The sequence below is a fragment of the Nannospalax galili genome, unplaced genomic scaffold, assembly GCF_000622305.1.
Source record: "Nannospalax galili isolate Female #2095 unplaced genomic scaffold, S.galili_v1.0 scaffold481, whole genome shotgun sequence".
Lineage (NCBI taxonomy): Eukaryota > Metazoa > Chordata > Mammalia > Rodentia > Spalacidae > Nannospalax > Nannospalax galili.
The window spans coordinates 1,394,658-1,411,316 of NW_008345609.1; the positions used below are offsets into that span (position 1 = coordinate 1,394,658).

The window sequence follows — 16,659 nt, forward strand, 5'->3', positions numbered from 1 at the left end:
CCATCATATAATAACCTAAGTATTTGTCCTTTTATGATTAGTGTCAAAGTAAATTAATCCTGTTTTTCCTAGCTCTTTGATACTAAAACATATTACTCTCTGACTTTAATGACATTTGTTATTGAAAATTGATATTTAAACAATGATAAAGAAAATCTTTTTTCTCCAGCAAGGCAATCTGCTCCATTTTCTCAGCAGTGAAAACTGAGAACATCACATACACGAAAGCATTTACTCATAATTACATATGTCCCATTCATAGCAGAGCCTGCCTTTACCATGCACTTAATCAGATTATAACTCCCCAGTCCATACATATAATCCCCTCTTTGTTTGGAAAAAAACATGCCTCAAGAAGTGAAAACTCTCAAGTAACTGTGAGGGCCCTCTAAAATCTACTTGCCTTTCACAGAACAAGGAAAAAAAAAAAACAGTTCTTTCTCAAAAGGAACTGTGTGCTTACTTGAAGATTTTCTTGTGCAGAAAGTACAGTTGGTTTAGTGCAAAGATACATTTTTACAGAACCTTGTCAAAGGATCACATATGTGTGACTCTTTTTAATTAGCGAGTAATGTGCACAGTACAAATGCCTAACTCCTTGAAATACTTACCCATCTCTAAGCTACATCCATTTTTTGAACAGGTGTGGGAGCCAGTGATGGAATATGGGTATTTGTACCACTTATGATTGTATCCGTCTCCCCACTAACCTAGTTACATTATCTCTGCCATGAAAATAATTCACAGTCTAGCCACATCCCACCACCTCCACTGTCAACCCTCTCTAAAAATCAGTCACCACATGAGCTTCATCTTATACTCCACCTCCAACTCCCACATCACTCTTCTGTCTTCATGCGTGTCACTGAGATCAGTGTTTATCATTGCCCTAATTAATCCTACCAATAGTTCCCAAAACACAACTTTTTGTAAGAATCATTTCACACAGTAGGGAAGGGTAGCTGATAGAAATTAAAAGCTAGTTCAGAGAGAGGAGTAAGTGAGTGAAGATTTTGACTAGAGAATATCTGACCACTGACCTCTCCCCCCGTCTTTGGGTTCTCAGCGATGTGTCTGTGTGTGTGTTCCTCTCTCTGCCACTATATATGCTGTGTTGAATGACCACTATTTGTTCTATTAGACAATTGAAATCTAGAGAAATAACTATTTCAATCACTGATTTAATTATCTCCTATGGAATGCATTTATTCATTCATCCTAAGACTTCAGCCTTTAAGAGTTTACATTATTTTGTGGAGAAAGAGGCCAAAAATAGACAAACTTAGCTGCAGTTCACCAAGGGGAAGTAAGCACACAGACACAGGCAAGCAGAGTTTGTGAGTGTGATGGTAGGAACGGATGTTTTCTCCTGAGTCCTATTTTTTTTTTCACTGAAAGAAGAGTCATCAGCTAAGTCCAAACAGGAGAAGGAGTTCTGGATGACTTGAGAATGGAGAATGTAACAAATACCTAGAAGACTGTGTATCCTTAACTAGAGATGCATGGTCATGGAATGAGAGAGGTCACTGAACTATTTTTATCCACTTCATTGAGTGGCTCCAGCTCAAATGGAGATTTTATCAGGCAGTGGGGCCACTGTGTTCCTTTCAGACATCACCTCATTCAATTTCCACAGCTCTGTAGGTATTTTCCATGCTGTGTTATCCTGAAGAAGAAACTGAATTTAGTTTCTAACCTCCTGAAGTTCATGTAGATGGGAAGCATTCAACCTAAATCTGGTCTTTCAAATATCCAGTCATTAGCCTTGTCAGGTGGGACCTACATCTTTGTCTCTATATGAACTTGGAAATTTTGCAACAAACCAAGTTCAGAAATGAAGTATGTGAGCACAGAAGAATACTTGGCTAGTAATAAATTCTTATCTTTCCAGTTAACTGAAAACTTAATATGAGTCAACAAAGTTGAGGCTGCCAAGAGAGATATGGGCTGTATTAAAAGAGCAGCAGTGAGCTCACTGTGCAGGCATGGGGCAGACCACAGTTACAATTATGTTCCACGCAAGACACCAGCACTGTCAGGGAACCTCGACACAGTTAAACACATCATCCAAAGGAGAACGGAGAAGGCTGTGGATCAGGTTCTTACAAACCATGAAGCATTATGGAGAGGGAAAGAGCTACTCAGCCTTAGAGAAACATTGTAGCAGCTATCTTTCTGACATCACCAAGACTTCTATATTCTGTATGATTCTGAAATACACAATCAGGGTTTAAAAGAAAGCTGACAGTGCTGGAGAAATGGCTCAGTGGTTAAGAGCACTTGCTGCTCTTCGAGAAGACCTGAGTTCAGTTCCCAGCACCCACAACGGGGGGAGGGGGGTGGTACACAGTCTCCTGTAACTCCAGCTCCAGGGGATCCTACACCCTCTTCTGGCCTTTGTAGGCACCCATACACACACGTAGTGCATATATACACACAGATACACATACAGGTAAGTATATCATCTAAATGTCTAAGTGTGCCTGAGGAAGAAAAGTGTATAATTTAAAGTTTTTCTGAAATCAACAGCTCCATACATGTGTGTGGCAGGCAATGAAACAAGATCAAACAGGCCTCAGTAACCTTATTATGGGTGTCACGGGGGATAGCCACAGCAAGGATAGAGGTAGAGCTTAAGTATCTGCTTTCCCTGCATATTCTAAGGAAATCTTGGCTAACAATCCTTTTTCCTGACATCTTTAGTGCTTATTTTATTTCACTATACAACTCCTTTCCTCAGTGTTTGTGGTCACATTGCCTGGGTGTTCCAGTTCAATACAGGTTAGCTATGTGATGTTGGACCCCTTATCTAAGTTCTTGTGCCTGTGTCCTTATCTGTAAACTAGGAGAAATGACAGAACATTTATTATAGAGTTGTTCTAAATGTTACATGAATTAATATAAAGTGCTTAGAAGAGTGCCTGACATCATTAGTGCTCAGGGAACAGTAGCTGCCTTCACTTTTAAATGCTGTACAACCTCACTGTGCTTTTCTTGTATTCTCCAGATAGGTGTAATGCTTCTAACGGGGTTGGGGATACAGAATGTTCCAATAACATAAAAATGAAAATGTGTAAGACTAGAGAGAAGGCTCAGCAGTTAAGAGCACTGGTTGCTTTTGCAGAGGACCTGAGTTAGGTTCTCAGCACCCACACAGTGGCTAACAACTGTCTGTAACTCCAGTTGCAGTGGAATCCAGTGCCCTCTTCTGACCTCTGCGGGCATTGCATCACATGGGTACACTTACATACATACAGATGATGCACTCATACACATAAAATAAAAATAATAAATTTAAAAATTGAAATGTTTCTCAGGGCTGGAGTGATGGCTCAGTGGTTAAGAGCACTGACTGCTCTTGCAGAGGACCCTGGTTCAATTCTCAGCACCCACGTGGCAGCTAAAACTGAACCTAACTCCAGTTCCAGGGGATCTAGTGCCTTCTTTTGACCTCTGCAGGCATTGTACAACATGGGTGCACTTACACACATGCAGGCAACACACATAAAATGATAAATAAAGAAAAAATGTGTTTCTCTTCCTCTAAGCAACTTAAACTTGTTTAGAAGCTTCAGTTATATATTTACAAGGAGACTTTTAGACTTTGGTAGGATTGTGATAGTCCTACCTAGTGATGCATGACATAGATTTCTTCATCTTTTAAAATACTTAATTGGGGGCTGGAGAGATGGCTCAGCAGTTAAGAACACTGGTTGTTCTTACAGAAGACTCATGTTTGAATCCCAGCACCCATATGGTAACTAACAACTGTCTGAAACTCCAGTTCTAGGGGATCCAACAGCCTTTTCTATCCTCCATGGACATTGCATGACATGGGTGCACTTACCTACACACAGGCAATACATGCATACGCATAAAATAAAAATAATAAATAAAACATTTTTTAAAAAATAAATAAAATAGTGATCAAAATGTACTCAGACCCAGAGTACAGTAAGCAAAGATTTAAGATATAGAACATAATTTATTTTCTTAAAACCTGCTAGGTACTATCCCTAGGCTACATATTAGGAGAGAAGGAGAGGGAAAAGCATTATTAAGTGAGGAAATAAAGACAGATAGCATGATTCCCAGAGTACATGAGGAATTTGGAGTCTAGTGGAAGAGGCAGAGATAAAGTACTGCTGTGCCTCAGCTAGTTCAGCCTCCACTCCCTGCAGTTGTTATCACTGTTACAGGCCTCATACATTACTCTTATAAGCACTTATCACAATACTTTTATTGTTATATATTTGTGTTTGCTTCTTTTCTTAGCACTCATTTTCCTAAACAGGAACCTCAGTGATATCTATCTTTATTCATGATTGTAATCTCTTTCACTAAGTTGATGCTGATAAAGATTTCAACATGAAAACATAAGCACTTTGACAGGTACCAGAGCTGGACTGAAAAGACAGATACCTAACCCATCTTTAGCAAATTCAGCAGGTGTCCAGAAACAGGCCATTTCAGAGGCTATTTGTACCTTTCGTCCTATAAATGCCATCGTCCTCCCACTGTGGAACTATCATTCTCCCTTCTTGCATGAGGGAACATTCCTAACTGGAAAGACCCAGAAGTGGATGCCAAGAAGAGCAGCCCTCAACACGAAGACTGGGTGTGATGTCCTCAGCTTTCTTGCTACATGCCCAAAACACTCCTGATGTCTACTCCAGCATATCCATGAGGTCGCACATTGGCAAGCCTTGTTGCCAAAAGCAGTGAGCCCCTTGCAGGGGCTTTCTTCCCCATCTTACTTCTCCATTTTCTAGATTCCTCTTCTGATATCCTTCTATTAGAGGCCAGATTTTGGTTTGGGTGGTACTCTTAGAAGAAATATCCATAGAAAAGGATAATAAGAAAAGATTTAAACATGATAAAACATTATTTAATATTATGTTGCACTTAAACATTTTAAAATATCAAAAAGATAGTGAGAAAAGATAGTAAGAAATTAATGCTTCAGCTGAGACACTTCAGAACCAAAAGCTCAGCTTGCTACAGGTGAACAGGAAGTCCTTATGCTTGAAGTAGCACATTGAAAACCAGGATTCTGCACTTATGAATCTTAACTAAAAAACTTCTTTGTGTCTTTTCCTTTTTGAAATATAGCCCAGGGCCCAGGAATGTGATGTTAGCCCCTAGAAGGAACCCTTACACAAACAGTTTCTTGAAACCAGCATGTAGCCTGTTCATAAATTTTATGGTGTGTGAAGCACATGTTCAAGGAAGTATTCATTAGCAAGACCATGAGTTAAAAGAGGAAGGGTGGCTCATACCGTACACATTCCATCATCTCCCATTCTGTTTATGTATTCAGGCCCAAGTGTGAAACTGAAATTTTTTTAATGTATTCTGCAGACAAATGATGTACTCCAGACAAATGTATTTTCTTTTGCCTCCCTGGATAGTTCTGTTTTTCATTTGGAGGGAAATGGGAACATGTTTCTAAATCATTCTCTCAATGCTGAAGTTTAATATTCTGTGCAGATATCACAGAATGATGTACATGGTGGATTTAATGAAATACAGTATTACTTCTCACTAGTAGAGTATTTTACATTCAAGACCATAACATTTGGCAACTGGCTAATCACTACACTATCTATGAAAGTCACATTTTCAAACAGTGAAGTGTATTAGTGGTTTATATCCACTCACAGGTTCTGTGATGGGCATTGGCCTTTGATTTCTGGCTTCCACAAAGCATTTGTAGGCACATCAAAATGAGAGCTATAGCTTAAAAATTATAAACTCTCAGGTGGCTATAACTGTGTGAAATCGTTTGGGTCTTTTATTTTGTTCCATTTGCCTACAAGTCTGTTTTTGTGCAAATAACATGCTGTTTTTATAGCTATGGCTCTGTAATATAGATTGAGATATGATATAATAGACCTCCCAGCATGGCTCTTTGTGGTCAGGTTTGCTTTGGCAATCCATGGTCATTTATGTTTCCAAATAAAATTTTAGGATGGGTTCTTTTACTTGTGTGGAAAAATGTCACAGGAATTTTGACTGGGATTGCATTGAGTTCATTGTTTTTGATAGGATGGCCATTTTCAGTATATTGATTGCACTAATCCATGAGCAGAGGAGATCTTTCTGTCTTCTGTGTCTTCCTCAATCTTTCTTCAAAGATTAAACATTTTCATTGAATACGACTTTAATGTCTTTGCTTAAGTTTATCCCTATATATTTTTAAATACTTTTATTGAATTTTGTGAATTTCATGTAATAGATTTTAATCAAATTTAGACCCCCTCCTCCATCTGTACCCCCATACCACACACACAGGATTTTGTGCATTCTGTCATATATGTTAAGTCCTATCTAGTCAAGCATCTCTATCCAGGTGTCTCTTTGTGCAAGTTTATCCACTGGAGTCTAGTCAGGCTATCTATAGTCTCTCCCTTAAAGATCTACTCTCTCACCCAGCAGTAATCAGTTTCCAATAGCTCCTAGGTTAGGGTTGGGGCCGCTGCCCATTTCCCCCATTCTATGATGGGTTTTTGTCTAATTGAGTCAGCATGGGTCTTGTGCATGCTGTCACCACTGTTGCAAATTCATATGAGCAAGTTGCAGGTGACTTAAAAGCCTCTGTTTCCTTATGTTCATGCACAAACCCTGGCTCTTACAATCTTTCTGCACCCTCTTCCGCAATGATCCCTGAGCAGTGGGTGGGCAAGGTTTAATATAAGGATCTTATCCAGGACAGGCACTCTTGCATTCTCTTATTCTCTAAAATTTAGACAGTTGTAATTTTATTGAAGCTTTTGGAAATGGAAGTGTTTCCCTGAAATCTTTCTTTGCTCATAATTAGGATATAGAAAGGCTATTGGTTTTTGTAGATTGATTTGGTAACCTGCCACTTTGCTGAAAGTGTTGCTCATTTCTAGAAGTTTTCTGATGGAATTTTTGGAATCTCTTCTGTATAATATTATATCATCTGTATGGTGGTTTGAATGAGAATGTCCCCTATAGTCTCCAATTGGGTATTTGGACATTTTGCCCCCAGATGGTGGTACTGCTTTGGGAGGTCTTAGAAGGTGTGGCCATGCTAGAGGAAGCACATCACTGGGAGTGGGCTTAGAGAGTTCTTAAGCCTTGCAGGATCTCCAGTCACTCTCTGCTTCCTGTGCCTGCTTGAAGATACGAGTATTTACCTTCTGCTCCTACTCCAGTCACCTCTGCCATCATGCCTCCTCACCATGATGGACTTTTGCCCCTTTGGAATGGAAGCTAAATAAATTCTTCCTTTCATAAGATTTTTTTGTCATGGTGTTTCTATCACAGCAACAGAAAAGTGACTAAGACAATCTTCAAATAGGATAATTTGACTTCTTTTCCAATTATTGTCCCTTTAATTTTTTTCTCTTGTTTTATTGCTCTAGCTAGAATTTCAAGCACTGTATGGAAAAGGAGTGAGGACGGCAGACAGCCTTGTCCTTTTAATGGAAATGCTTCAAGTTTTTCTCCATTTAGAATCATGCTGGCTTTGGATTTGTTATCTCTAACTTTAATTATTTTGATGTATGTTCTATCCAGCCAATTCCCCTCTAGGACTTTGATCATGAATGTATGTTGGATTTTGACAAAGGTCTTTTCTGTATCTATTGAAATGATCATGTGATTTTTGTCTTTAAGTCCATCTATATGATTTATTACATTTATTGATTTATGTATATTGACCTATTCCTGCATCTCTGGATTAAAGTCTACTTGATCATGATGTATAATCTTTTTATATGTGACTATATGCAATTTGCAAGTATTGTTTTGATAATCTTTGCATCTATGTTCATTAGGGATATGGGCCAATAGTTTTCTTTTATTGTTGTGTCTTTTCCTGGTTTTGGTATTATAGAAATACTGGAGTCATAGAGTTTGGGACTGCTCCCTCTGTTTCTATCTTTTTTAGTAACTTAGGTTGTATTGGTTGTAGATCTTTGAAGGTCTGGTAGAATTCTACTGTAAATTCATCTGGGCCTGGGGAATTTTTGTTGTTGTTATGTTTTTGTTTTTTTAAATTGGGAAGCATTGCATTACTATTTCAATTTTCTTATTTGCTATGAGTTTGTTTAAACTGTTGATCTCTTCTTGGTTTAACTTTGGTAGTTTTCATGAATTATTCCATTTTTTTAGGTTTTCATATTTAATATGGTATAGGTTTTTACAGTATTCCCTTAAAATGTTCTGGGGTTTTTTGGTGTCTGTTGTGATATTTCCCCTTTTGTCTCTGATTTTGTTGACTTGGATTTGTTCTTTCTTTTGCTTAACGGGGCTGATGGTCTGTCTATCCTGTTTATCTTTTCAAAGAACCAGCTCTCAGATTCATTCATTCTTTGTATTTTCCATCTATTTCATAAATTTCTACTCTGACTTTTGTCGTTTCTTCTCATCTTCTAGATCTGGGTTTGCTTTGTTCTCGCCTTTCCAGATTCTTCAGTTGTGCCATTATGCCACTTACTTGTGCTCTTTCTGATTTTTTAATGTAGGCACTTAGAGGTATAAATTTCTCTCTTAGGACTACTTTTAATATGCCCCAGAAATTTTGTTACATTGTATTATCATTTTCGTTTAGTTCCAGGAATACTTTTATTTCTTTTTCTTTTTTGATACATTCGTCATTCAGGAGTTTGGTTTTTGGTCTCCATGAGTTTGTGTAGTTAGTAGAGCTTCTTTTACTGATGATTTTAAGCTTCATTGCATTGTGGTCTGATAGAGTACATGGAATTATTTCATTTTTTTGTATTTGTTGTTGTGACCCAGTATATGGTCAATTTTAGATAAGCTTGCATTGGCTGCTGAATAGAAAGTGTGTTCTTTGGTGCTTGTGTGGAATATTCTGTAGATGTCTGTTAAGTCCATTTCATGTAATTTAATGTCATTTAATTCTAATGTCTCTGTTTATTCTTTGTCCAGTTGACCTGTCTGTTGGAGACAGTGGGTTATTGAAATTACCTACTACTACTTTGTTGAATTGAAGCTTGATTTGATGTATTTTGGTTGCTTTCTGGTGCAGTATGAATAGTTAGTTGATCTGGGCTTCATGTTCTCTCTTTTGATTTTTTTTTTAATTAGAGGAACTAGATGAATCTAGGTAGGTTAGTCAAGAGCTCTCCAGGAAAGTGACAGAGCCACTGCTCATCAGGTACTCTTCACTCTCAGAAGACTCCGTGGGACAGGGCCAAGGCCCAAGGACAACCAAGGGAACAGAATGAGCTTGTTCTTACTGGCTAGCAGAGAATGCCTGCACTCTGAAACAGGAGAACTAGAGATGTTCCCAAAGCAACTGAGAGCTGAGCCTGCACTCTGAAACAGGAGAACTAGAGATGTTCCCAAAGCAACTGAGAGTTAAACCTTGAAAATTAAAATTATTTGTAACCTGGACTGTATTAGGCATTATATTGAAAATGGTTCTATGGCAGTCTCTATGTGAATATGATTAATTTTACACAGACAAAGAGAAATGCTTATTACAAGACTCTCCAGCTTTCTGTATAAACAATAGTGTATGTATCCATGTTGTTTATAATGGAAAAAGTAATTCATATAAAAATTATTCAAGGATCCTTTAAACATATATGATTTGTTCCCTAAATAAATCTTGTTTTAAAATATAATGTTTTTACTAATTATTTGATAAGTTCATATATGTATACAATTTTAATTTATTAATATTTTTCAGATGTAAAGGTAATATAACATGTTAGTACTACCAAGTACGTAATTTTATGCAGATTTAACAGTTTTCTTAGGATTTACAGTAATTGCTTCAAATTGTATTTTGTGGTCATAATAGACACAACATATAAATGGTGCCTACACTTGTCCTTTGTATCAAGGGATTTTCTGAATGCATTGGGATCTAGCAGCATGTTCACTGAGGAAGGTTCACTGAGTAAATGTAGAGACAGCTCTTTGATCTGCAGCTTTTGTCAGTGAAACTGCATCCATGCACATGAATGCCTCTTCTCTGGTGGGAAGTTGTATTGCCTTTGTCAATACACAATTGACAAGATTTGAAAGCTACTTTTAGTTAGTGTAGCTTTTTTAGCCAAATATGAGCACATAAGAATAAATGCCATGTCAATAAACCCTTCTTAGACGCACAAATTATATCTTGTGAAAATGTTTTACTTCCCTTCCATATAGTCAACAGAGATTTTGATCTTTACTAAAATCAGAAGGGACTGTATGACTAAATACATTGGCATAAGTTAAAGAAAGCCAACTATTTTGAAATATGCAAAACTTTGGTTGATTCCACACAGAGTTATATTGTACATTGTACAACTGAGCCCTACACCTGTTTTCTCTGCATTTAAATCATGACTAGTAGTCAAAGTTCATCTTTAAAAACTCATGCTTGAACAAGTTCAGACAAAGTGTTCCTTAGTATAGCTTACCCTACTTTTTATTAGCCACCAGAGTTCCTTTGTAAGGGACAGAGCAAGCTATGGACATTCTGATAGAAGATGTAACTTTTTAAAAGCCCATGATGACAACATCTCAAGGCCTCAAATGTTTGTTTCATATGCACTTATTCAAGTTAGAGAGTTGGGATAAATCACCTGTATTTGACTGGCTAGCACTGCAAATCATAGTGGCACACTTTGGGCCCCTGTTCCCTTTCTTTACAGTTTCATTATACTGAGAGCATCTAGCTCACATATTTGTAATGGAAAGTAAAAGAAATAAAGTTATGAAGTGTCAAGCTTGTACATGACTCCTAGAAATTATTTAGCAAATATTTATAGTATTATTGTTGTTGTTGATGATGATTACTGTGTGCCAGGCACTATACTACACTCTTTGTATGGTCTCATGGCATGGTTACAAAAGACCAGCAGGGAAAACATAATTGTCCCTGTTTCATAAATTATGAAGCTGAAACTCATAGACCAAGAAGCTAGGTGGTAAAAGGCAGGAGAACAATTAAAAGCCAGGCCTCTCTGCCTTTGTGTCGTCCCCTCATGCTCTGTCAAATTTGGTACCAGTTGCATGTAATGGTTCAAATTTAGCTTACAAATTAAAAGCAAGTAAAAAGATTGATTATCTCTTCTACCACCCAGATATCATGTCTCAGTATGTTACTAGTAACTGTGATACCGTACCATGTGGCTATGGCATATTCCATTCCAGTCCTGTTGAATATTACCATGCTATCACATCACTTTGTGCTTGTTTAGTCAATGAGAAATGGGACTTTTTTTTCTAAATTACAAAACTTCTGTGATAAAGGCAATACATTTGCTAGAAATATCTGTGTAGATAATAGGAAATTCTATTCAACAGACTATAAAGGATGCTAGCTGTGTCTTCTCACAAGTTAACACAGTGCTGGAAACTAGAAGGATCCTCATCATAGCTTAGGCAGCAAGAACTAACAGTGATGGGGATTCCAAAGCCAGGGTGACAACATCGAGTAATTCTCTCCTTTAACCCACCACTGATGTTCTATAGCTCCATGGTTTCCCTTTGAGCCTTAATAAGCTTAAATCTACTTTTAAATATTTAGTTTAAGTTTCTGGATATAATCCAGGTATACTTTAAAAGGAAGACATGGTAATTCGTCATTTATACCTATAACACTGATTATACGCCTTGGACATTTTTCACCTAACTGGAAACCAAATAGCCTTTCCAGTTGGCTTACCAATATACAATATTTATGACATTCATCACTCTCTTTTTGTAGGCTTTTCAGTCATTACAGACTGAAGATTTAAGATGCAATAAACGAATGGAAATGCCAGTACACAGAGCTGTATAATTCAATATTTAAAGCAAAGCCAAGTCGATTGCTTGTTTGAAAAGAGTCTTTTGCATAAAGCCAACTTTGATTTTAGAAGGAATACTGAGGCATAAGGAAGTGGACCTGGGAAACATCATATTGTATAAGAATTGTTGGGCATCCTAGAAACATCAGATCTCTAATTGATCTTCTAATAGATCAGATGCTTATGCAGCATAGTTTCTACCACACTGTGTTTTAATCATCAGCTTCCAAGTCTATTTTTCCCATAGACTGTGAGCTCCTTGAAATGGTGCCATGTGACATAGTAAAACACTGGATTGATTACAGAGACAAACCAACAACTAATTACTGGATAGCTCATATACTCAGGAAATACCAAGAACCTAAACAGGGCCTGATTGCACAGGCCTATAAACCCAGCAACTTACAGGCTGAATCAGAAAGATAACAAGTTTAAGATGAGCCTGGGCAACATCATGTCTCAAAAATAAAATGTGGGGGTGGATAGCGCAATGGGTACTATTGCAGAGGACCCAGGTTTGGTTCGCTGTACCCACAGGGTAGCTAACAACTGGCTGTAACTCCAGTTCCAAAGGATCCAGTTCCCTTTTCTGGCCTCCATGGGCCTTGCAGGACACGGGTACACTTACATTCAGGCAAAACACTCATACACATAATAATAAAAATAAATAAATCCAAAAAGGTTAAAAATAAAATAAAATGTGCCAGGTGTGGTGGTACACATCTTTAATCCTAGCACTTGGGAGACAGAGGCAAGTGGATCTCTGTGAGTTCAAGACCTGGTCTACAAAATGATTTCCAGGCCAGCCAGCTCTGCATAGTGAGACGCTCTCAAAAAAAGAAAAAAAAATGTATGTGTATTTTTAAAAAGAGGACCAGAGTAATAGCTCGGTGGTAGAGTGCTTGCCTAATGTGTGCGAGATCCTTGACTCAATCCCTAGTACCACCAAAAAAAAGAACCTATAGGCAAAACCACTATCCTCTTCCTTCAAAGCAACTATAATTGTTAGCCTGAAGCTTTCCTGCTCTATTTTCTGGTATTGCCTCAAGCAACTTGCTCTAGTCCAATGTAACATGAGCCAATGCAGTACTGATACGCTTGCCTTTGCCAAGGTAAGTTTCTTACTATTCTGATTAGTCCTACAGAGAAAAATAATGTTAAAATGAGAGAGTGGGAACCAGTATCTGGGTTTCATTTTGACTTCTAGAAATGTCATAGTAAAATATGTGAGATCATAGAATGGGTTTATTACTAAATAATATTAAAAGAATATTAGAATGAATATGCCTAATAGGATGAATGCAACCACTAAAGATTCCTAATGTATAGTTTTTAATTTAGTCCTTGGTAATCTAGCTCATTACACAAGCTGTTATGCTCAGCAACCCAGAAATTCTGACAATGTAGGCATTAGCAGCTTAACTGGACCTTGGTGGGCATACAGAGCTACTTATTCCTGCAAATGCTCCTGCAATTGATTGAAAAACAAGTCTGCATATGTTTTCGATACTGAAGCTATTATCTTATTTCTACGGAAATAGTCACACTGAAATTATTTCATAACTAGACCACCTATAAGAAGCACTGACCATCCTTCATTCCTAAACTGAAGGCTTTGGGGATGGATTCCATATATAATATATGTACTAGTTAGAGAAGTAAAGCATTCTAAAGATATGATGAGACTATAGGTTTTCATTCTTTCACTTGTTTAGGAAGAATTGCCGTGTTAACTCATTTCCTTCCCAGTAAAGAAAGAACGTGAATGGAAGGGCTAGCATTAGGCTTTTCTGAGTTGTTTCCCTCGGCAAAGTTACATTTCCTCTGTGTTCCACTTCCTTTGCAAGAACCTGGTTTGGAAGCCAGTATTTTCTATGTTTGTTTTCTTTTCTGTTTTTTTCAAGTAAACACATTTATAAGCATTTAATCATCAAGAACGAGAGGACAAAAGAAAGGACTTTATCTCCTTCAGCATTGTGACCCACAGGTCTGTGTGTACCAGGAACGCACCCTCATCTTTCCTTCCCCAAGGCCATCTCTTGCTGACCCCAAAGAACCACTTGTTCACAGAGATAGCTGCCAAACAGGTGAAATAAGAGGAAGAAGGCTCTGTATCTACCCTTCCACCAGAATAAGCACATGTTGTTTTAGTCTAGCAACCTGATTTTATCATCTACTTGGAGTCAAATAATATGATCTGCCTGTTATACATGCAGTGCCTCAAGCTTACTTCTAAGTAGTGTCTGGGTAGATAAGTTCTAAGAATAAAAAGACCAAGAACCATCCATAAGCTAAGCAACATTCTTTAATATATGAGGTATACTAAATAGCATACAGAATCATGCCAGGCACATTGGAAGCAAGAGGCACATAAAAGACTTCTATGGCTCCAAGAAAGACCTGGTATTCAGCATTCCCGCTATGACCGATATTTAGTAAACTCCATGACAAATCAAAGATGGATTCCAATGAACTAGTCTTTTCCTCTAACATTGGTGTTTTACCTAAAAATAACATCATCTGGATTTTTCATCTTCTTAATCCACAGAATGTCAGTACTGGGGCTCAGAATTCCAACTACCCACTCTGAATTTTGAAGATGTTTTAAAAGATGATGAGCATGCATACAAATGGCTCTCCAGCCTCAAGAAAGTAGGCATTGTGCGACTCACTGGAGCAGCTGAGAAGCAAGGAGAAGTCACAAAACTTGGGAAAAGGATTGGTTTCCTGTATCTCACATTTTATGGGTGAGTCATCAGATGATTTCGATTCTGCCATCACAAAGACAGTTGATCTGTTTCCCAGAGGAATTATGCTTTGATTGCAAGATGAATGCAATAGTTATTCTTAGGCTTGCATTGTAGAGAGCGCTAGAAGGGAAAGAGACCATCATAAGCCAAAGTTTACATACTAGTAGCACACAGGCATATTCAGATTTGCTTGCTTTGGCCCACACAGTGTTGAAGGAAATGGAATTAGCTGTCAACACTCAAAAACCAGGAGGCTTAAAATTTATTTGGATTTATCTTTCCTTGAAAAAAATCAGATCTAGCAACACTATCATCTAAAATCCTGCCAACAATCTACTGGACATAAGTACATGCTACATTTTTAATTATCTGCCAAATGATTCAGGTCTCCTGAAGACCTGCAAGGCTATGCTAGTATATGAGTATGTTGTTAAATCATTTTCCCTCAATAATTTGAGTGAGTTTATTCATAACAAAAGACTATTTTCATGCTTAGACATAAACCACCGACTCCCCATCCTCAGAGTATGGATTAACTTATACTACTAGCAGATTTGCCTTATATAAAATTTATATAGCCCTTCCATCTGCAAGAATCTATGCTGCTATGGAGATTAAAATAATGGGAGATAAATGAATTGGAGGAAAATATTTGAAATTATTAAAATCCTGAAATATATTTTTCTTTAATTTTTGTAAGATTTCTAAAATAGATATTGTTCCCTAGTTCATGGATAAGCTATATAAAGCTCAAAGAATTAACTCATATCCCAAACTCGCAAAAATAATAATAAAGGAAGCAAAAAGGATAAATTATGATTTGCCACTCTGTGGTCCAACTCCACTTCACTATTAATAACATGAAGAAAATCCAGGAGAAGATGCTTTTAGACCCTGGAACTAAACAGCACACTTCAAAATAAATTCCTTCTAAGTTACTTTGCTTAATTTTCATTTGCTAATAACAAACATGTGTGTCTGTTCTGATGTATTTTATAATTTCATAATAATGTTCAAATCTGGGTGCTCCTTTTTATAGCTCTCTAGATCTACCCAACCACTCACCCATCCCACTATGGGTTAGAATCTTAATCCTGATTTATGATTTGACATTTGTTTTGTTTTGTTTCTACAGGTCCTATTAAAAAGTCCTAATAACTTGGCCAGTGATCTAATGTTATGAAATTTTTTGGACTACATAGTAAAGGTCTGTTGTCAAAACAAATCAGGCCTACCACTACTCTTCCATTCCACTTATCCAAGACCTTCCTATCTAGCCCAGGCAGTTGACCCATCCCGCCACACCTTCCCCAGATGATCTCATTTCTTCCCAGAATCTCTCACGCTGCACACACATCAAGATGTGCCTCTTGCCACCTTTCCACAGCCAGCACCACTGATTGCCAAATTCTTACCACATTTTGGCAATTGTTAATACTCTATCTCAAAAACTTAACAGAGGATAGTTTTGTTGTCATGCTGTTCTTGTTTTGATTAATTATTTGGCTTTTGTTGTAACTATCAATGTTAAGAGAATGAGTTAAGTGAATATTTCGTTGAAGCTATCCTTTTCTGTTCCTCTTCACAGTAATGTGGGACAGTGACATTGAAGTTTGGGAAACATTAAATTTAAGAAATATATTCAAGGATGCCCATTAGCATTCTAAGAGATACTTAAAATAGTCTATTTCTGCCTGGGCAATATGTTGAAATAGGCAATGTTTAAATTACTGGCATCTGGGTGTATCTTCAGAGATTTTCTTTAACAGGAGTAGTATTGACCCATGTGTTGGGACTTTAAAAACTGAGCAAGTGATTCTCATGTGCAACCAAAATCAAGACCCTCTGGTTGAGAAAAATGGATCCTTCTAGATACCCTCTGCTGCAATAGCACTTTGGGTGCTGGACGACCTCTGAACTCTCACAGCTATGTGTAGCAAATGTTCCCTATTATATTTTAAGAAAGCAAATGCCCACCTATATTTTTCTGCTTAGATATAGTTACTAGTTGGAGATTGTTTAATACGTGGGTTGAAAACAACAGCTATTTTCAGTTCTTGGCCATCAACCCAATGATTAAGGAAGTATCTGGTTCAAGGAATAAAAACAAAGGATTCTATCATTTC

At 37.5% G+C, this 16,659-nt stretch overlaps 1 protein-coding gene across 4 annotated transcripts in view; it reads left to right on the forward strand.

The window, feature by feature from the left end:
* Bbox1 (gamma-butyrobetaine hydroxylase 1) overlaps positions 1-16,659 on the forward strand; it is a 78,536-nt gene that overhangs the window by 13,585 nt on the left and 48,292 nt on the right. For all 4 annotated transcript variants that reach the window (XM_029567643.1, XM_008841718.3, XM_029567645.1 and 1 more), the window contains exon 4: positions 14,332-14,530. In XM_029567643.1, coding sequence (XP_029423503.1) covers positions 14,332-14,530 — 199 coding nt within the window. The remainder of the gene's footprint in view (positions 1-14,331; positions 14,531-16,659) is intronic.